Source organism: Mugil cephalus, chromosome 4 (assembly GCF_022458985.1).
Source record: "Mugil cephalus isolate CIBA_MC_2020 chromosome 4, CIBA_Mcephalus_1.1, whole genome shotgun sequence".
Lineage (NCBI taxonomy): Eukaryota > Metazoa > Chordata > Actinopteri > Mugiliformes > Mugilidae > Mugil > Mugil cephalus.
The window spans coordinates 4600834-4622905 of NC_061773.1; the positions used below are offsets into that span (position 1 = coordinate 4600834).

The 22072-nt window shown below is 44.6% G+C and overlaps 1 protein-coding gene across 2 annotated transcripts; it reads right to left on the reverse strand.

Annotated features, from left to right (window-relative positions):
- Positions 1-27: 27 nt before the first annotated feature.
- LOC125007285 (rootletin-like) lies at positions 28-21988 on the reverse strand. 2 transcript variants are annotated; one of them, XM_047584006.1, is made up of 37 exons: positions 21840-21988; positions 18508-18634; positions 18270-18412; positions 16723-16914; positions 16573-16650; positions 16407-16489; positions 15509-15674; positions 15312-15418; positions 15001-15228; positions 14675-14765; positions 14509-14595; positions 13578-13772; positions 12719-12918; positions 12436-12618; positions 11719-11863; positions 11486-11632; positions 10835-11065; positions 10290-10483; positions 10068-10195; positions 9782-9951; positions 9510-9689; positions 9286-9420; positions 9056-9199; positions 8529-8767; positions 8285-8444; positions 7973-8140; positions 7466-7889; positions 6556-6719; positions 6345-6465; positions 6078-6241; positions 5352-5567; positions 4709-4933; positions 4474-4623; positions 3867-4067; positions 3238-3369; positions 1676-1849; positions 28-866 (listed from the first exon to the last, which is right to left on the reverse strand). In XM_047584006.1, exons 3-37 carry the CDS (start codon positions 18402-18404, stop codon positions 780-782), a joined length of 5844 nt encoding a protein of 1947 aa, XP_047439962.1. In that variant the 5' UTR covers positions 18405-18412; positions 18508-18634; positions 21840-21988; the 3' UTR covers positions 28-779. The 2 variants fall into 2 exon arrangements, with proteins under 2 accessions (XP_047439962.1, XP_047439961.1); XM_047584005.1 differs by lacking the exon at positions 21840-21988 and adding an exon at positions 18912-19237.
- Positions 21989-22072: the final 84 nt, after the last annotated feature.

A 22072-nucleotide genomic window follows, 5' to 3' on the forward strand; every position in this document is an offset into this window, starting at 1 on the left:
TCTGAGGTATTCACGGACAGACATGAGTTACGGTGCACACAGTCCATTTATTCTCCTGCAAACATGTGGCTTCCATGTGTACTGTCAATACAAATTATACTGCTGCTATTCCTCATTATTTATACAATAGGTACAAAGTATACAGCTTTTAATATTAACTAATAAAAACACACAGTGTAGGTTTGCCATCACGGCGCACAACCAAAGCTTTTTTTTTCAGTTACAAAATAGTGTTTATGTGTCACATAATCAAGTCAAATTTCTCTAAGAGAATATACAGTGCAGATCTCCATTATGCTCAGTGTGTTTGTTTCCTGGCTCTCACACACAGTCCGAAGACCTTCCTTCATTCTTTGTCTGTCCTCAACTGTAAATGCGGAGGGATCGAGGCCAAGCTCCTGGACTGCCAGATTTTCCTTCCAGCTCTACATCCAGACTGTCTGGAGGAGAATCCTGCGGTGACTTGGGTTTCATCTTGAATAGGAGCAGGAAGTTTTTGGGGAGATGTTGAGCAAGGATCAAGTGTAGACGGTTGCCAGTAATCAGCGGTCTGCTGGTGTTTCCAACGCGGCTGCCCAGTCGTGTCCCGCCGCTCTCCCTCGCCTGTCATTTACTGTATGCTGCGGTTTAGTGTTCTTTACTGTTCACAATATCAATAAATCACCTGGAACATGACAACATTTTTAAACAGTACAGTTAAGAGTATGAACGCAGTTGTTATGAGACTTTCACAAGTGAGTGAAGTTTCCCTGGATGAGTAGGTGGTCAGCTGGTGTTACTCAGTTCCCCGCTGACAGGACGGTAGATGGAAGAGAAGGCTGACGCCGCTTAATCTCCTGCTGCAGCTGCTCCTTCAGAGTGGATACCTGCAGTAATGACAGATGATGACAAACCCTCATAAACAATATAACTTCGTTAAAATGATGTAATAATAATAACGATATGATCACATGTTATAAAAAAGATTTGCTTTCTTTTAATTTTCTTTGTTGGACTAATTTATACTGTTGTAGTGACTTCATCGTAGTGATCTTACATCACCTATTCATTGTTACATTAAAAAAAAGAGAGAAATTAACTCCCTAACGACCCATAGAGATCTGTTCTCGTGTACAGCACACATACAACAATCCAGCATAACATTATGACCACCTTTTGAGTTGTTCCTAAAGTGTTTGTGTGACTGTGTCAGGCTGCATCCTGCTGGGGATGACTGCTGCCATCAATGAGTGTCATTGCTATGGGGTGGGGGTGTCTGGTCTGGTCTAGGTGGGTGCTACATGTCTAAGTAGCATCCACATGAATACCAGGTCCAAAAGTTTCCCAGCAGAAGAATTGTCATAAGATGGCGTGATGTTATTTATACTTCTCCTGTCATAATGTCATAATGGCTGATCGGTGCAGATGTTCCTAATAAAAGCCTAAACTCCCCACCATAAACTGAGAAAGCCACCTAGATGAGTCATGAGACGTCATATTCATAATGTATACGGACTGCATCAAATTTACCAAATTATTATAGTATAACTATCTATGTGCTGAAGCTACTGGACACAGAACTTCCCACAGGCTAATAAAGTATCAGGTTAATCTGATTTAATCTACATCTGTCCTAACCCAGATAAGGACCACGTGTTCTAGTATAAAACTAGCACTAGCAACATGACGTGCACACCTGCTCCTCCAGTCCTTTGACTCTGTGTCGGTGAGCTCGCTCTCTGGTGCCCAGCGTTCGCTCTACGTCCTTGAAGCTGATCCTCAGTCTCTCCGCCTCCCGCACGGCCTCGTCGCGCTGCCTCACCAAACTCTCGCACAGACCACTCGACTGCTCCATCTCAACCAGCTGAGTCTGAAACACGCACACGCAAACATGAACAAGAGGTAAACAAAAGATAAACAAAAACAAAAGGGCAGCTCAGGGAAGAAATATAGCTCAGTGGAGTGTTTTATTCTGTAACACTTCATGTATTTTCTAATAACTAAGTGAGATGTAACTCGACAAAGAGGCTTAATTATGTGAGCTCATGTATATTTTAGTGTATATATAATTCCAAATGTTCAAACCTAATAACCTAATAAATTATAGAAAAACACAAAAACAGTTTAGGAACAGCTCAGGTCCATAGAGAGACCTCCCCTCAACCCATAGGAACCCACTGACAACATTTACCAGACACCTGTTGGGTATTAAGGGGTTACGTATGGTTATGGACACCCTCAGAAGACCCATGTCCATTCTCTGAGTCACAACCGTCTTGGAGACACAAGGGAGACCTACACAGTATTAGGAAGGTGGTCATAATGTTATTCATTATGAACAAAAATGGCATAAATGTAATGTTTCTATAGTAATAGTAACTGCAGTCTTTTGACCAAAGGTTGATGGCTTTTAAATCATTTCATGTACAAGTCAAGTGAATTTTTTTATGAACCATTGACTCCTTACCTCACAAATGAATGTCATACTTGAGTGAGAAAGAAAAATGCAACCACAGTCCTCACAATTTATGCTTTTTTTTTTTTTTTTTTTTGCCAGATCAGTTTGGTTCCCAAAAACCCTGCAGCAAATGTTGAGGGGGTTGTGGGCCTGGGAAACATTTGACTAAATAAGGAGATATGGTCAGAGATGTTAAACCAGCCTGAAATTAACAACTATAATGAGTGTGTGCAAATTCCCCCGAGACCCACTCAGTTATTCACTTCTTTACAGCCTGTGTGTGGTAAACAGAAAAACAAATTCATGGCTTTTGTGAAGTATCATGCCATTAAAATGAAGCGTATCCGGACTGAGCGCTCTGCTCTAACCTTTTGGTTTGTGATGTTATGTACAAGTCTATAAGTTATCTTATCTATAAGTACCTCAGATGTCATTTGACCTGAACTTTGCAAAGTAACATTGCAGCTAATTTCCTTTTACACTCAACAGAGAAAAGTTTCTCTTATGAAATTACTTATGCATGTAAACATGCCACTAGAGATTTATACAAAACTAAATTTCATTGGTTCATTTGAACTTGTGTGCAATGGCAATTAAATCTCTTCTCCTTACTCAGCAAATACTCTCACAGTTTTCAACAGAAAACTGGTCTGAGGATCTATAAACCACAAAAGCATAAAAAGCCCAAAGTATGGAGTTAATTTGAAGCCCAGTCTTTTCCACATATGCTGCTGTAATCCAGGCCGACGTGATTTATGATGAGCCTGTGAGTGCGGTGCAGATCAGCGGATGCTCCCCACCTGCAGCATCAGTATCTGTTGCTGTGCTTCCTGCAGCTCCTGCTCCGTTGTGTTCAGGGAGCGGTCCAGGCGGCTCCTCTCTGCAGACAGACGCATGCTGCCTTCCTCCGACTTCAGCTTCTGACGTTCAACCTAATGGGAGATTTATTTACAGACATGTAACTAACACGCTAATAAGACATGGGATGGGATGTAAAATAAGTCACACTATGCACAGGAAAAAAAATGCCCATGTAGCTTTTGGGAGGCAGAGATGGAGAACTGTCAGTTCATGGGTGAAAAGACAAAGAAAAACAACATGCAGGTGAAGAATTTACTGTTTCACTTTAAAAAATGTATTTATTGGATTATTTTATTTCGAACGCTAATGTTTCAGGATTGTATTTGAACACAGATTTATTCAATAAACGAGGACCTACAGCAGCTTATTTGGAGATTATTACAAAACGCCTCGTCATAGTTGACAGTGATGCTGTTGTTGCTCCTTTAGAAAAACATTATTATTATTTCTGTTGGAAAGATTTGGTCTCCGGGCTCCTACTTCACCGGCATATTTCCTGGATCCATCACATGACAAATAATTCTGTAGATGTTTCATCGTGATTAGTTGTGCACAGTGAAGTGCTCACCTTATCCAGTGTGTTCCTCAGTGCGTTTTTGTCTTTCTCCAGCCTCATGGCCTGTCTCTCCGCGTCCTTTTTCTCCGTCTCCAGCATGGCCACCGCTCTTTGAAGCCCACGCAGTCGCTCCTCTACAGTGGCGCGCTCTGTCTGAGCGGTCTGGGCACTGCGCTGAGCCTCCACGAGGCTGGCTGAACGCTGACGCAGAGCCTGACGGAGGAAGGGAGAAATCAAACACTCCGGTGTGCAGTTTATTCAGATTAGCAATATTGTTGATAGGGATAATTTGTTCATCTTGCTGAGCAGGATTTTCTGTTTTCTTGTTTTGAGCGTCGTCACATACAGGCTGCAGAGGTTAAAGGTCCAGTGTATATGTTTTAGATGCTGATTGTAACTGACTGAATACTTTTCAAGCATGTTAAAAACACAAGGTCCAGAACCAGGGTTTGCTTTGAGCTACTGTGGAAACATGGAAGTACAGCATGTGGGGCCATGTTAAAGAGGACATGCTCCCTATTTGGAAAAGAAAATGATTCATAGACACATAATTGTGAAAACTATATCCCATTTCAGCTCATAGATACTTTTATTTGTTTTGCAGTTATCTGTCTCTAACCTCCCGAGTGTTGCTGAGCTCGGCCTCCAGTTCTTCTCTCTGCAGCTCGCTGCGGTCCAGCTCACTCTGCAGACTCTGCACGCGCTCAGTGAGGGCGGCCACGTGTCTCTTCACGTCAGCGGACGATGCCCTGGCTTCATCCAGTCGCTCCTTAATGCCACAGGATAATCAGTGCGTTGCCGTTTACTTTTGATACACATTGTTCAAGTTTTTTTTCCCTCTCTGACCCACTCACCTGCAGAAGCTTTTTGTCCTGTTCAGTCAAACTAAGCGTCTTCTGCAGAGCAGCCAGACGGCCCTGTGTGCTGCACTGAGCGGCCGATGCATCCTGGAGGGTCTGGTTGAGGGAGGTGGCCTTCTCTTTGAGAAGAGACTCTCCTTCCTGAGCTCTGAGCAGAGCCTGGCTCAGCCTCTCCACCTCTCTCTGCAGCAGAGACACTCGGGCTTCTCCTTCTGCCACCTGCAGCCAGTAGGAAATGGTAATTAACACTTAAAACCTGCTAAACATTAACATTTTAACTGTCACTCTGTCCATGTTAGTAAGAATTTAGAATTTTGCAAGAATTACATGTCTTATACTTTTCAAATATTTCCTTATAGATAACTTCTATAAATAATTATGTTAATAATGGTAGATATTCATGAATTGTTACTCATATTATAAAGACCTTTTCCTATTGATTAAATTGCTTGTAAATAAAATGAAGAGTAGCATTAATTAATTAACTGGAATTTTTTACTGACAAATGTCTTTCGTATTTTGACTCTTCGGTCCATCACTTTTAACTGAGGTTTACTTCTAAAGCTGATCCACACAGGTAAAGATAATGGAGTCAGGCGAATCATTAACTAAATGAGTGTGCACCACCCTGCTGTACCTGTTTGAGCAGAGAGTCGTGGCGCTGCTGGGAGGCCTGGCTCTCAGCCTCCCGGTCTCCCAGACTCAGCTTGAGCCTCTGCAGCTCCCCCTCCAGACTGCGCCTCCCCAGCTCCACCCTCGTGGCCCGGGCTTCGGCGGCATCGAGCGCCTCCCGCAGGCGTCGCCTCTCCGCCTCCAGACGCATCTCAGCAGCGCGCTGCTTATTCAACTGATCCTGCAGAGATGGAGGTCAGACAGAGGTCGTGTTACATGAAGAATATACTGTTTATGTAATTAAGACATGAGTTTGGCAGATTATACAAGTATGATTAGGACGAGTGCTGATGATCCACAGCTGCGCCCGAGCTCCAACTTTACTTCTCTTCATAAATCATTTTGTTGTATTACAAGTATCCAAAGCCAATAAAATAGATTTCTACACACACATGCAGTATATAATGATACGTCTATCTGGCCTTTATTTTTTTTGTGTCTCTGCTCCTCCTGGAGTCCAGAAGGGGAATTATTTTTGAAAGGTGCTGGCATTAAAACCTAACATATGGAGAACTGACACCAGACGCCACAAGAGGTACGGCACTGGGTGCATGTGGCATCTGTTGTTATTACATTCCCTGACAGCTCACACTCCTAGATATTGCTCTACCGTTGGGTGTGGCCATATGGAGATCATGGCAGACTAGAGGACACTGCTGAGTTTATGTGCAGAACACAAACACGCGTGTACCTGCGTGTGTTTCTTATCGGCCTCGGAGACCTGCAGCGCTCGCTCCAGATCCTTCACCCTGTCGGTGAGAGCTCTCCTCTCTCTGTCTCCTCTCCTCACCACCTCCTCCTGCTGCTGGAGCAGAATCTGAGTGGTGGTCAGGCGCTCGTCCAGGCCACGTTTACCTACAGTCACGTCAAAATGACACGGCCCATTGTTATTTTCAGTTCAAAGTTGCTTCTTTTAAGGTGAAACCAGCCTTAGATCGTATATCCTGTAAATACTGACCTTCTTGGTACTCCTGTACAGTGTTTTGCATCTGAGTGAGACGACTCTGAGCAGAGTCTCGCTCCCCCTTTAGCTCCTCCAGCTCCCGCTGCAAGGCCCCCAGCTGGCATCGCGCATCATCCTTCAAGATCAGCGTTAAATAAGGGTAAATAAACACTTATCAAAACGTTATTGTCAAATTATAAATGAACATTCACAGCATGTGGGTTACCCGCTCTCTCTGTGCCTCACGCAGCTCCTGGAGGAAGTCCCTGAGACCACTACGCAGGGTGTCCGGGTCCAGCTCTGGCTGAGGAAGAGGCAGTGGCGTGTCCCCTCTATCCGGAGACACAGGACCTGAGCCTAAAGTGTTGTCAGGGGTGCCAATGGGAAAATCTGCAAAAGTATATAAATAAATTTGAAGATTAAGGGAGGTTTCCCATCAAGCAAGGTTAAGACAGAGTGCAAAAGGCTACCTGCAGAGAGTTAAGCCATCATTTATTTATTTAAAAGTGCAATTTTCTTTTCTTTCTGTCAAAGCTTTTACTGCAGCTTCCCTCTGTCCCTCTGCTTCTGCACTGTCCTCACTTTATATATCATCTGTGTTAATGCATCCTTGTAGCGAATATTTCCTCTTCCTGGCAAGTTAAAACCGACCGGGACTTTGCTGACAATGACTAGGCCGTGCCAGTCCAATCCACACTACACTACACTACTGGCGAACTGTTTCGGGGTTTTAAACTTTTACTGAACACTTTTAAAGCTTAACCTGGGAATTCCCTTTCCTGTATAATAGATTTTTCATCAGGCTCTGTGAGTCCAGATTTGTCTGCAGTCTGAGAAAGGAAACAGGGCCTTCTCTGTTTGAGATACAGAGCTATAGATTAGCAAGAGCAGTACTTTACAGAAAAGCTTTTTACAGATTATCCACCAATTTATCTACTAGTTTTGATGTTTTTTTCTTTTACTCATATGGCTTGAGCTTTTTTTTATTTTTCCCTTTCTTTTTAAAATATTATTTTCAGATCCGTTTTGCATCCTATTCATCTTGCTCTGTAAAGAACTTTGTAACAAGGTACGGAAATTAAGCCTATTACTATTATTACCAGTAAATAGATTAAATCTGCATGTTTCATTCTTACCTTTGGGAGGCGACAGTGAGGAGCGCATTGGTGAGATACTGTAGTGGCGCGACGTGGTGCCAGGTGATGTGGAGCTCCCTCCTGGGCTCCTCCCCCTGCTCCCTCTACCGCTTGCTCCGATGCCCAGCGTTCGGGTCAGCGCCGACTGGAGGCTGCTCAGGCGAAACTCCAGCTCCTTCCTGCCGGCCTCGGATCGTGACAGCTCCGCCTCGGTGGCGGCCAGCCGGCCCTGCGCCTCGCTCAGCTGCAGGCTGGACTGGGCAGAGGAGTCCTGGGCGGCCTGAGCGCGCAGGGACAGGTTCTTCGCTTCGTCCTGGAGCTTCTTCTCACAACCGCGAGCCTCCTGCAGCTGGGCTGTCAGCTCCCTCTCACAGCTGCGCCAGCCCGACTCAGAGTCCAGCAGACGTTTTTGAGTCATAGAGAGCTGATGAAAAATAAAGAATGGCACAATGACGAACAGCAATTTTAACAACAAGCTGAGATCTCCTCACACCGCTCCATCCTCACCTCTTTCTTGAAGGAGTCACGGGCGGTTTCAGCTTCGGCGAGCTTCTGTTTGAGGGCGAAAACCTCTTTCCCTTTCTCCTCGTCCCTCTGCTCCTCCAGAGACAAGCGAGTCTGCAGCTCTGCCACCTCCCTCGCTTTCTGCTCCTTCTCTCCATCCAGGACCTTCAGCTGGAGCCAGAAAACACAAACACCGTAACACAATCACTACCAAGAACATCCTGAAACGTCCACCGTGATTTCTATCGTGCTAACGGTGGAGTTTCTGTTGTACATGTTGCAGAGGTGTGGAGGAGACGTGACCTTGCGTCTGACCTGTCTCCGGAGCTCCTGCAGCTCTCGCCGAGCCTCAAGTCGTGACCTTTCCACTTCCCTGAGGCAGCTACGCAGTTCTGTCGCCTCCTTCTGAGCGGATGAGAAGTTGTCCTCCAGCACAGCCAGCCTCTGCTCCTTCTCCTCACACTGCCGTTTGAAACTAACAATCCCAACCCACACATTCAGTCAAAACATTTTACTGTGAGCGTAACTACAGTGGACGCTTTCCCAGCCTGGTACGTACCTGATTCTCTCGGTTTCTGCACTTCGCAGAGTTTCTCTCAGCTGAGTGTTTGATTGGTTAAGAGTGTCTCTCTCCTTGCTGGCGTCGCAGAAGCTGCGGCGCAGCTCCGCTCCCTCTCTTCTGTTGTTTTCTGCCAAGTCCTGAGTTTGGTTCAGACGACGCTCGGTCTCCAACATGTCCCGCCTCAACTGGTCTCTACTCTCCTCAGCAGCTGAGAGAGAGGACCTGCACTGCTCCAGCTGGAGGAGAACAGTTGCACATGTATTAAAAAAACTTACACAAAACAATCGAAAGTGTGGTGTACTGCATAGGTTTTATTGTCCCTTTGCTTGTTAGCAGTACGTCTGTAAACTTAAAAACCTTACACATTAAAATTTATCCCATAATTCATGTTTCTATTTGTCTTTTTATCAAGAGATACAGAAAATATCAGTATGTTTTTATAAAATGTGCAGCTAACTTCCCTCTGAATGCTCTCGAAGTTTGTCATGCATAACTTTTGCACTGTGACTCGTGCTGTCATCTACCTCTTTGAGAGCAACCTCAGCATGAGACCGAAGATCACTACAAGTTTCCCGCAGGCTGTGGAGTTCCCTCTCATGAGCTGAGGCTGCATCTTCCAGCCGAGACCGAAGCTCCAGCAGCTCACTGCTCAGGGCTCCAACTCTGACCTGAGAGAAAGAAAAACGTTTCGCGCTTTTGTACTTTAACAACAAGCCAGAGAATATAAACTCAGACCACTGCTTCCTCCCATCACCTGTTCCTGCTCCTTGTAATGAGCTGCTTCTCTGGACAACCGCTCGGCCTCCAGAGTTACAGAGGACAGCTCAGCCTGCAGACTGGACACCCTGTCAGACAGAGCCGTCTTCTCTGCCTCCTTCAGAGACAAGGCCTGGAGAAAGAGAAGACATCTGGTCAAACATGACACATTATTTATGTGATCCTATGATATGACTCCACACTATCATGAACAGATCAGACCTGTTGTTTCTCGGTCTCGGCCTGCAGCAGACACTGATCTCTGTCGTGCTGCAGGCTCCTCAGTTCATCCTGCAGCTCCTCTTTTTCTCTCTTCGCTCTGTGGAGGTGATCCTCCATCTCCTGTCGGAGTTTCCTCAAAGCAACTTCGTGGTCCATCAGCAAGCTGTGCCGTACGACCTCCTGAAACACAAATCAGCCAAGAGCACAGACGCTGATCAAAATGTCGCTGGTACCAACAGAACGAGTAAAAGTAAGAATACGAACCCTCTCACCTTCTCTGAGACTAGTTTCTCCACCTCCTCCTGATGATCAGAGATGGCCTTGCGTAAAGCCTGCTGAGCCTCCTGCTGTGCAGCCTTTAGAGTCTGAGTCAGAGTCTGTTTCTCCCTCTCAGACTGGGCTAACGCGCTGTCCCCATCTGAGCGTATGCGTTTCAGTTCAGCTGGAAATCCGCATCAGTAAAAAAGAGTTACACACAACTCCACCATTAGATTCTCTTGATTTTGCATCTTCTGCTTTTCCATCTTTTATGCTGCGTGCTGCCTCCTCGTCTCTCACCTGCAGCAGTCTCACAGCGGACTCGTAGGTTTTGGTTTTCAGTTTCGAGCTGCTCTCTGCGAGACTCCACCTGAACAAGCTGCTGCTGCACATCAAACAGACTGGTTTCCAGGGACTCTCGCTCTGATCTGCAGATAGCAGACTGAGGTTAGACCCACACAAAACCCACGAGACACTATATATATATATTTCACCTGGACTTAAGTTTAGCAGAGCACACACCTAAAAGCAGTCAGCTCCTCAGACAGCATGGCGTTTTCTCTCTCAGATGCCGTCAGTTGGACCACGAGTGCTGCTTTGTCTCGGGCCAGTTCTCCCCGACTGCGGCCGGCCTCCTCCAAGGCCACTTCGTTCCTCTGGCCCTCTCCTCTGGCGAGACTCAACTCTGAACCCAGAGAAGTCACCTCACCACAGAGCTGTCAGTAAGGAAAACAATTCAAACAAAATAACATTGAACCACTATTTCACTAAAGAAGACACAGAGCTTTCACCGTTACAGACAAAAACATGTCTAGTGTGTGTGATCTCATTTAACAACAAACCAGGTATGCCCAGATCAGACATATATATACATATATATACATAATATCAGACAATATTATGACCGCCTTCTTAATATTGTGTAAGTCTCCCTTTTAAACAAACTGCATATTTGTGCTTATTATATCCTATTGGTGGTTTTAATGTTATGGCTGATTGGTGTATATTTCTCAGTGCATTCCTAAATTTAACGACGAAATGATGACGTAATATAACCGGTTACGTACCTGGTTGACTTTTTCCTGGAGCTTAAGTCTTTCAGCCCTGAGACTCTGGAGCTCTGCCTCCATCGCCACCCGGCTTAGCTCAGCGTCCTGCCGTGACTGGTGCAGCGTGATGCGGGCGGACTCCAGCTCCAGTCTGTCCTGCTCCAACCGCACCAGCTCATCCCTGATGGTCAACTTCTCCTGCTCCGCCTCGCGTTTCTGAGCCAGCAGGAGGCCCTTCTCCTCCTCCAGCTTCAAGACACAGATCATTTTTTACTATGATCAATGGCATCCAACATGAAAACAAATACTCCTTTCTTGTGTCAGGGGTTTGAGATGGACTGAGCCGGGTACACAAAAGGAGACGTCACACAGCCAATCAGAGTTTGGTTATATCTGAATATTAATCAGATGACAGTCGTGTTTTGTTTCTGTGTAACTTTCTTGGGTTGGGTGTGAAGAGGTTTGAAAGGCAGCGTTTGTTTCTTTGGTTTTTTCACTTTGAGTGTCATAAAGCGTCCACCATTAATCATGCAAAAATACAACGACATATGAAACACATACTGTTCTACAGAGAGGTCAGAGGTGCAGGTGGATGAATCCAGGAGAAGCGGTGTCTGCATCATCTTTAAGTGTAAATTTAGAACAAACCGTCTCCTAAAACCTTCTTACTTGGAGGATGTAGGTGTTCAGGTCAGCTTTGTCCTGGGTCAGGCCCTCATTCATGCTGCCCATCTTTGCCAGAGAGTCTCTGAGAGCTGAATCCTCAGACTGGAGCTTGTTCAGCAGTAGAGACAGCTCTGTGTTGCTGCTCTCAGCCTGGAGGGAAAGTCAGGAGTCAAACAAAGGAAACGGACACCGTGACAGACCAGAAATCTGCTGAACAAGTCGCCTCTCTCTCTTACCCGAGCCAGTGCTTCAGACAGCTGGACTTTCTCCCGCTCTAGGAGCTGCCTCTCAACCTCCCCCTGTTGGTGATTCTCCCTCACGGTGGACAACTCGCCACGCTGAGCAGAGGCTCGGCTCTCGCTCTGATCCCACTGCTTCTGTCTGTATCAAGGCAACACATATAGTACGCTGTTTATCACAGAAGACAGACCCTTTGTATGTGTTTATTAGTGGTGAAGTCTATATGCATGTGCAGGGAGGGAACTATGGATGGTGCTATCTGAGAAGGACACATGAATGGAAATTACTGAGAGGAGGCTCAGTGATTTTCTTATTTGTAAAGTCCCTTCAGGAAGAAAACATAGAAAGTAAGTGGTGTAAACGTTTGCTGCATCTGCGTGCACAACTATCACTGGCAAGTGCAGAGATTTATTGCAAAAAGTAGCTTTCTTTGTATAAATGCTAACGTAAGCTATTGCTTTCTGCCGTTTTGAGGTTAAATAAGTGCAGCAAAGACAGACATGATGTAATGGTGAAGCGAGCTCATCACTGGTTGAGGAGATCACACAGCGTTGTAGAGGGAGGTAAATGAGGGAGATCTCCATGAACGGGAAGCCTATACAGATCTCTTGAATCGCTTCCAGTGACCGTGTGCACTTTGTGCTGACTGACCTAGACTTTGTGGATTAGTGTCCACATCACTTTCACCTAATCACTCTCATGAGCCCGCTTACATCCTCTGAGTCTCTGCCTTCGCTCGGTCCCTCTCCTGAAGGGCGGCCTCCTTCTCCTCCCTCTCGTGATCTCTCTCCCGCTGTGCGGACGCCAAGCTCAGCTGAAGCTTCTCACTGTCCATCTGCAGGATCTGGACGCTGCTCTGCGTCGCCTGGACCGCCTTCTCCAGGTTCACCTTCTCACTGCATATTTATTACGTGGGAGAACACACTGGTTGAACACACCGGAGCGCCTTCGGAGATTAAGAGCAGACTGTAAAAGATGACGTAACCGTGTGTGAACCTGGCCAGCGTGTCTCTCTCCTGCTTCAGACGCTCCTTTTCTCTCTGCGCCGTCTCCCTCTCTCTCTGAGCGGCGTCCCTCTCTCTCTGAAGTGCTTGGCACCGCTGTTCACCGTCTCTTTTAGCCACGTCTGACTCTGAAAGTTGCTTTCTTAACTGCTGCACCGAGGACTGGGCAGAGAGAAGACGACCCCGAACATCCTGCAAACATAAGAGATGGTTACGTTCTTCATCTAGACTGTTTTAGACTGGCTTTATTTTCTCTAGAGAGATTTGTATTGATTTGACTTTTAGAAATATAATGATTGCTTCAGCATGAATTATTTCATTATTTCCTAATTCACATATTGGGTAACAGATATTTTGTGCTGTACTCATTGTTGTTGCTGCCTATCTTCCAAACTGCGGAAAGGGGAGATTTTTAATTTTTTGTTTAAGTAAAATATAAAATAAGATGCTGACCACAAATGGCAATAATCTCTCTACTGCTTATAGTAACATTCATAATCCCCCCACATATAGAGAGTTACAGTTGCTCAGTATTATTAGTATTACTAGTTAGAATTGCCTTCAGTGTGGCTACCACCAAAGCAACTATATTCCCTCTAGTTTAAATCCAGATTGGAATTAAATAGTCAAACATATATGAATATTTATTTCATAAAATAATTCCAGCTAATGTCCAGATACAAGTAAATCAAAATGTAAGTGGATTTTTAGTAAAAGTCTTTTGATTCCTTACAGTATAATATTACATTTATCCATGTTTTTTCCTGAATGTAATTAACGTGACCATGAGAAGTGACAGTGACCATCGTGAGTATTGTGTGTTTGTGAGGCTTTATGAACTGACGTGTCACCTGCAGCTGCAGCGTCTTGTTTGTGACTGCGGAGCGGAGAGCAGACAGCGCTGCCTCCGGGGGAGGAAGCAGCGAGGAGGGTCTAGTGGGGGAGGACGGCCTCCGAGGAGACGGGTCACGGATCAACGCAAGCAGAGGCGCCCCGGCGTTGTCCTGATCCGCTTCTGAAGACGACTCTCCATCTGACAAAAGTGTCTGTGGAAATGAAATGAAAACAAAACACTCAGTTCCTTATAACTAGTCAGTCCAAACTGTTCCGTAGTTTAACCCCACAAACTGAAATTGAAAATGAAAGTCCTCCTTGTTGTGCATACTCTAAGTTTTCTGTAGTTTAATTTTCCTCTTAAATTATGAAGAATTTCCCTTCCACTAAAACATTTTTGAATGTGTTGTGGTAGGAGATTGTTTTTTGCTTTGAATAGGATTTATTTTTGAACTTCCTGAGTCTTGACTGTAAGAATGATGAGTTTGAGTGATCTCTATGCCCTGCCCCATGAATAATCCATATTGCTTTCTTTTGTAAAATGATTAGTGACTGTATTGCACTTATGTAATTATTGCCCCAGACTTCAGCACAGCAAGTGAGATATGAAACTAGTGAACAATACAGTATGAGGAGTGATCTATGATCCAGTGCCTGTTTTGCTTTATTTAATACTCTGTCATACTTTGTCATCTATTATCACCCCTAAATATTTAATTTCATTTACTCTTTCAATACTAGCCCCCTCCAACTGAACTAGTACTTGCATGTTAGCTCTATAATTACCAAAAAGTATTATCCTTCATTTGTTCAGATTTAACAATAGTTTATTTCTGTCCAACCAAGATTTTAATTTACTCAATTCAGTATCGATCACTTGTGTTAAGAGCTGAAAGTCACTGGCAGAACAAAAAACATTTGTGGTCCAAAACTCTGTGTGCCATTTACCTGAGCGATGTCCCGCAGTGTGTCCAACAGCGTCTCAGTGTGAGTTCTCATCATCTGCGCGTCACTCTCTCCGCTGCCGCTCTGCTCCTGAAGGAAAGCCTCACGCATCAGTCAGATAAATGAAACTGACCAATAAAAAAACCATCACAGCCTCCATGACTCTCACCTCAAGTCTCCTTGTCAGCGTCATTATTTCTGTGTCTCTCTCTTCTATTTGACCCTTGAGTCTCTCCGTCTCCCTCGTCGAATCCGACAACCTGAAAAAAAAATGTTAATAAAGTTACAGTGTACTACATACTGCTGGTATGTAGAAGAGCCCTGTTAGAGGTTTTAAACCCTTCACTGCTGAGGTTGTGGACCATACAGCGCTGAAGTAGTCACTAAAATATTCCAACACTGATGTCAAAATTGAGAAACGCTTTAATTAGGCAGGTGGAAGCTTGTGCGACTATTGATCCGTTGGTAAATCTGGAGCTCAGACGAGTCACTGACCGGACGTTCAGCTCAATTCTCTCTGCATCGGTTCGGCTCTGAAGGTTCATCATCTCAGTGACTCGATCTCTCAGCTGCTGCTCCAGCTGAACCCTCAGAGCCTTCTCCCGCTCCAGAGCCAGAGCCGCTCCTCCCTCCCGACTGTGCACCGCCGCGGAGAGACCAGCACAGGACACCTGGGCGGAGTGGGACATCCGGGCCAGCTCGTTACGCATATCCGACAGGTCCCTGAGGACGAAAGCAATCCAAAAATTAAAACAGGGAATTACGAGATTTTCTGACGTAAACAACCTGGATGTTGTAATGCTTACCTTTCAGTGAGGCTCTTCATCTCACAGACATTCCTCCTGAACCCGACCACCTGTCGCCACAGCATCAGCAGCCGGCTGTGCTCGCTGCTGAAGTAGCTGTGGAAAGACTGAGGGAGGCAAGAGAAAACTTTCTTTAATTTCATTATTTTACCTCATTTGAAGTGGTGCATAGTTTGGGTGAAGCATCCATCTCTCACCTCCTCCTCTCTCCTCCAGTCTGACTCCTTTTGTTCCAGCTCCTCTCTGGCTTTCGTCCAGTCAGCGGTGAGCCTGCGGAGGTCCTGGCTGAGAGCCTCATTGGCCAAACCGGCCTGCTCCAACTGCTCCCTCAGCATCGCGTTCACTGCAGACAAACTGCTGCTCCTGAAAACAAAACAAGACAAATAAGTGACGTGGTTCAGCTGCACCTTTAAAATGATGCAGCACAGACCTGAGATCTTTAAAAGAGAAACTCCACCAAGTTTACATAATAAAGGGCAAATCAAACTGAAACAGGCCTGCAGATGACTGAGATAATAATATGATATACTCCTTGTCATGAAGAAATCTCTGTTGGAAGGACATCATAAAATATTAACGGGTGTAGAATACTGGAGGGAAAACACAACCAAACAAACAGAAAGTCCTCACAAAGAAGTGTCTGCAGCCAAACCTAAAATTTGAGAGGAAACTATAAGAAGTAACCCTTTACCAGGTCATTAAAAGACACCGTTTTCAGTTCAGTGTTGCCTACGATAAACCCTTCTGCCTCTTTTTAACATCGGTGATAGATTAATTGGAAGGACGCCCACTTATGGGAAAGAAAAGCGGTGGAAAACCTCCAGGGCCTCCACAGGAAGCTTTGTTAACTGTTCGAAAATGAAAAACAATCTGGTGGTGTGGATTTAGAAATAATGACACCAACAACCTTATCAGATCTCTGTCCCTCACTGCTCATATCTGCTAGAGGCTCAAGGCTAATTTAGCTGCAACATCCCCAACTAAACAGCTGCTGGTTAAGTTGCATCGTGGATGATGCAGGTACCACAAAGGAGATAACATGATATCTCTAGTTCAGGTTTAAAAGAAAACATCCCATCTCTAACGGCGCGTCACCTCTGCTGTTCTTCCTCCAGGCGGATCAAAGCGTCCTCCAGGTTGCTTGCTTCATCTTGGTGTCGACCATTTGATGTTTCACTCTAAAAGGGAAGATTTGATATTAAAGTAATATCTGTGTACGTGGATAGAAATCTACTCGCTTATCTTAAAAATGAATCCTCACATTTTGTTTCTCCAGCTCTGAGGATTTATCCTGCAGCATCTGCTCCAGATCCCCACACCTCTTCTTGTACTGGAGCACCTGTAGCAGCAGGAAAATCAGTCACACCTCGCTGGCTCCGTCTCAGCTGAAGATGCGACCAAACCGTCCTACCTTGGCCTGCAACTTCTGCACGAGCTGCGCCTGCCTCTGCTGCCCCTCCTGGTACGCAGTGAGTTTCCGTTTGTAGGCTGCCTGTTCCTCATCCAGCCGTCTGCGTAGGTCCACGTTCTGCTGAGCCAGGCTCCGGGACTCTGGTGAGTCGAGGTCCGCGTCTCCGGTATCAAAACGCAGCGCCTGCTCCAACTGTGGTTTTTAATTAGAGGCAAGAGGCAGGGGGTGACGCTTCATTTCACACAAACATATTTCACATGGTTGGAGATCTACCACACTGTGACAGTGGACGAACATCACGCCTTGTAAAAGCGAAAACCGAATTTAGCTCAAAGCATTTTCAGTCAGTAGCTGCTCTTTCGTTTTGATCACAAGGAGCATCATTAAAAAATATGAATTCTATATGAGTTGCTTCAAAAATCTCCACTACCTCCCTGATATTTTAAACATATTCAAACCTAAGACCCAAAAATGTAACTCTTCTTTCAGTTTCATAAATGTGTCTTTGTCTCAGGGTCTTTGAACATAATTCAAATTGAGGGACAAAGGGTTTGCACCTGCCAAGCTGTGTCACTTTATTGCACTTTAGGAACTTACGATCGTCTGCTCCGGCACTGCAGTGTATGCTAATGTAATAAATAACTCAGAGGCCACCTTGACTACCAGAGTGTTAGAGGCACCGACCATGAACTGAAACATCCCAGGTTTGAGTCGGACTTGATTCTCACTCTGTTCTCAAATTTAACTGAGACATCAGCTATAAAAGCAAACAAAGCAGGATGAAATCCAACTAAGAGATCATGGATGAAAGATTTGAGATTACAACGTTTTCAGGCTCATCATTCTTCACCTCTTTTATTCTAACTGAAACTGTTTCATAAGGATCGTTTTCATAGACGTAATCAATGGCAGTTAGTGGCCTGACGTCTTAAAAACACAGCATTTGTTCTCAGAGAATAAATAAGTAAATTCTGTATTAGGGGGATGATTTTTATTTATTTTTTTGCACTACATTATGTTGTCTCAGTCAATGAAAAGTTGCATTTTTGTCTCATAGTTAAAACTCTGAGACAGAAAATATCAACAACCTGTATGTGTATATCCATTGAAAGTTTAATAAAGGAACTAATTTCTCTGTAACTTCATCAGTTTCCTCAAAAAGCTTCTGGACTCATGCCCGCCTGATTCCTTCAGTAATGTTCAACAAACGTTCAATGCCAGCCCCCCACCGACCCACCACCACTACATCTCTCCACTCCACTGAAGCCCCCTGTTTACAGTCGCCCCGGGTGACAGACACCATGGCAACATTCCACTTCAGTTCATTCCAGCCCCCATCACCTGGGAGACGGGCAAATCTCAGACAAAGGCAGACCACAAAAACACTGGAAATGGAGAAAAAGGGGGAAATGCTGATAGCATTCAATTTAGGTGTGGACGTCTCTATAATCAGCGCACCTGGAGAGGGTGGCTTTGCAATATTTCTCCTCTTAGTGCACCTCTGCCCCAGTCAGCTGTTGCTATGATGCCCTGGTGTTTTGACTTACCCTCTCGCTAATTGCCCCGTACTTGATGGCGAGCTCGTCCCGGTCTGCTCTGCTGTGTGCCAACAGGTCCTCCAGCCTCGCCAGCTCGCCCTGCAGCACTCGGTTCTCCTCCTGGATAGACATGACCGAGGACATGGCTCCCGCTGCTCACAGAGAATAAAGACATTAGAGGACGGTCAGTCAGAGAAAAGGGAGCATTATTTTTATATATATAAAAAACAGAGAATAGGAAACTCACGGCTATCGTTGAGGTTCTTGGTGACAATCTCTCGTACTCTTGCTGGTATACATGTAGGGGGGGCGTCAGGTGAAGGGCCCTGGACTGTCAGCCTCTTCTCCTCAGACAATACACTCTCCTCCAGCCTCTGGTGGAGTGGACACAAACACTCTCACTTTGACACATTTAGATATAGAAACGACCGCGAGAACGTGACAATATTAAGCAGGCGACCACAACAACACACAATAAACGTAAATAAAGGTGATGATGTGATTTGAAAGTGCCAGGTGGAGCCACGCCTGCTGCGTAAACACGCATTACTGTCCTCAGACGCAAATAAACTCATGCATGCTGTGGATGAAGCAGCTTTATTTGTCACACCCTGAATGAAATGAGATGAAGGAAGGCCCGGTGTGCCTCACCTGTATCACAGACTCCAGCTTGTTGGAGTCCGTGTCTGAGTTTTCCGCAGCGCTCATCGCGGGGTGGATATTTAAAATCCTCCGTGCGAAAACAGGATTAACTCCCGGTAAAAATGAAACGTCTTCAAAAAGCTGAGTGGTGGTCTTTTACTTTCCGATGAGATAGGAGAAAAAGTCTAAATAGCTCTGAGTTGGATATCTGTTGCAGTATGAGCCGACAAAGTTTGGTCAGTGAGGAGCTAGTGTCCGTCCGTCCCGTCGTCTCCTCCGGTGCAGGCAGAGATTGAGGACAGCAGGATTAGCAGGTTTTAAAACCCACACCCCTCCACCTCCACCTCCGTTACTACACTCTCACTGCTCGCTATCCAAAACCCCTCCACACAAGTCTGCTGTTCACACACACACACACAACAACGAGAAGCCGGAATAAACGTTTTATTAATGCGCTCACAATCAAAGAAGAGTTTCTATTATTATTATTTTACTACTTTTTTTTTTTGGCCAAACTTTTAGTGAAAAAAAATAGACTTGATTTTAATAATTATTTTATTAATACGTATATATATTTTAAGCCTGGAAGATGTTAAGATAATTAACTCATACAAAACAATGTAAAAGGACATTAAAAATATCTATACTTCAAACCTAAAAGAGCGGCATTTGATAATTTACTTATTATTAATTAGTTTGAAACAAAAAAAGGATAAGTCTCTATAAGGTAGTGAGACAATTAATATAAGAGGAAAGAATAAAACACAAGTGTTTCTACAAAAATGTGCAGCTTTCTTTTCCTATTTCGAGGCAATTTTTCTGGAGATGACATTACAACATAAAGTTATAGTATTTTATGAACTGAAAGGTTCAGGAAATATTGGTTAGATAATGTACTTTGTTACCTTCCTTGTAGTGTAAAGTAATATTGTTTTATTAAACAGATGTAGTCCATTCATTCATTCATTTTCTGTAACCACTTGTCCTCTGGAGGGTCACACAATGGCCTCAGCTGTCACTGAGTGAGAGGAAGGCTACGCCCTGCACAGGTCTCCAGTCCATCTCAGGGACACGACCATGCACGACCATGCACACGCACACCTACGGCCGATTTAGAATGATCACTTAACCTATTCATGTCTTTGGATGTGGAAGGTGGAGAACCTGGAGAGAACCCATGCAGACACGGGAAGAACCCAGAACCTTCGTGCTGTGAGGCATCTGTGCCACCACTGTGCCACCCAGAAGTAGTCCAACTAATTATAAATATACTTAATTTTAGAAGATTCCCACAGAAACATTTTTAACTCTCTCAGCTGGATCAACAAAACCAAGACTACAGCCCCGTTAGCCTTGGTTAATGTGTTGTTGTGATTTGGTTTGAGCTGAGATCAGTAGGTAAAACATCTGTGAAACTGTGTGCAGCGACTGAAAACAAAACTCTGACAGAGACAATAAACACAATATTACTTTACCCCGAAAATATTTTAAAGTGAAGAAAAATGTGACTTTATCTCGGTGGACTAATATAGTAACGTATGCCACTATGTTTCCAAGGAGGGGAAACATACAGCTGAAGCATACATTACAGCTTAATAACAACCTGGTGTTTTCATGAGTCTTTACAACTGAAACAAACTGCAGTAACTAACTTATCTATGTTAGAGTTAAACTTTTTAATCATCATACTGCACTAGGCTACTGGAACACTGACTGGGGAAGTAACTGCATCAAACATGAGGGGGTTCAGGTCTCTGTATGGTGTTTGTATCGTCATAGTTACAGACAAGAGATCATTGTGTCCATACCAGACCCCCCACACAGCCTTATTAGATCCCCAGAAACACAGACACATGTCCCCAGGACTTAACCCAAAAACCAGACAGTCTTTAGAGGACGCGAGGACCAGCACAACTGTTGAATACAAAATACACATGCCAGTTCATTAGGTACACCAATGAAAATACATCCATCCTAATATAACAGCACTTCACTCATTCTTAGTTTCAGGAAAGTTATCCTTATCCTGTTCATTCAGCGGTTTGTAGCACTATTTAGCTGTATAGTATTTCTATTATTTTGGTAACTCCATCTTAGTCAGTAGGCTAGACTAAATAACAGACACACTCACTGCATATGCTAGTGTACCTAATGAATTGGCAAGAGCATGTCTATGTCAAGAAAAAAAATACTGAACTTTAATAGGTAGCTTTGACTTCCTACAGCACATTTATAGAGTCAAGACTATCTAAACAGTAAGATTTCCTTGATGTTATTATAATGAATTAATATTCACAATAACGAAATACTGAAAAAAAGTCTTTCTCTTATTCTATTGTAATGAATGTGTCATTAGTTCAAATAAACCTAATTAGTGTTTTAAATTATAACCCCCAAACATCAGACGTTTACTTTGATTTACACACGTGGCGCCCCCTGCTGGCCAGTAAGTATATGACTGATACTGAACCGACTCCTCCGCACACTTTTATAACCACTGATACATCCACCTGACCACACAATAAGCCGCTCCGTCCCCTGTTTGGGGACACGATTTGTTAAAAGGGAAAGGAAGCAGCTCTTAACTCATCACCAACATCCTCTGTTTCCTAAAACACACAGACAGACACACAGACAGACACACAGACAGACACACAGACAGACAGAAAGACACGCCCAAGTTTTCAAAAGTCTCTGGAGTTGGAGGCGGGAGGAGGAGGAGGAGGAGGAGGAAGGAAACTATACATGAAACTGTGCAGCATCTTTTAAAAACAAACTGATGGTTAATTGGTCATTTGGTTCACAGTCACACACACTGAGATCCAGACTGCTGCGGAGACAAACAGCGCTTCAAACAGAAACATGTAATGATGTCGTGTCTGCTGCAGCTTTCGCAGTACAAACATCCGCTCCCCCGTCTCATATAAACAACCTCACCTGCTCTGATCGTGCTTTTCAGCACTGATCTGTCCATCCCTCTTTATCATGAAGGCAGAAATAAACTACATCCACAGCAGCAGTTGGAAGAAGCGGATCATCAGCTGCTTGCAGGATGTGTTGCTTTGCTCCCAGATCGTCTCCATGCTTTTTCCGGGGAGGGACTTCCAGCTCAACAGACCCGACACATACACATACACACTGGTCTGCTCTCATCATGTGACCGCACTCAT

What these genes read in the sequence shown, in the direction of transcription:
- LOC125007285 (XM_047584005.1), bottom strand. Translation starts at nt 18,968, where the DNA reads ATGAGCGCTGCGGAAAACTCAGACACGGACTCCAACAAGCTGGAGTCT. An exon ending in ACTGGAGGAGAGAGGAGGAG is followed by an intron (nt 15,419 to 15,508) that starts GTGAGAGATGGA and finishes TGCCTCCCTCAG; the next exon opens with TCTTTCCACAGCTACTTCAG. An exon ending in ATGAAGAGCCTCACTGAAAG is followed by an intron (nt 15,229 to 15,311) that starts GTAAGCATTACA and finishes TTTCGTCCTCAG; the next exon opens with GGACCTGTCGGATATGCGTA.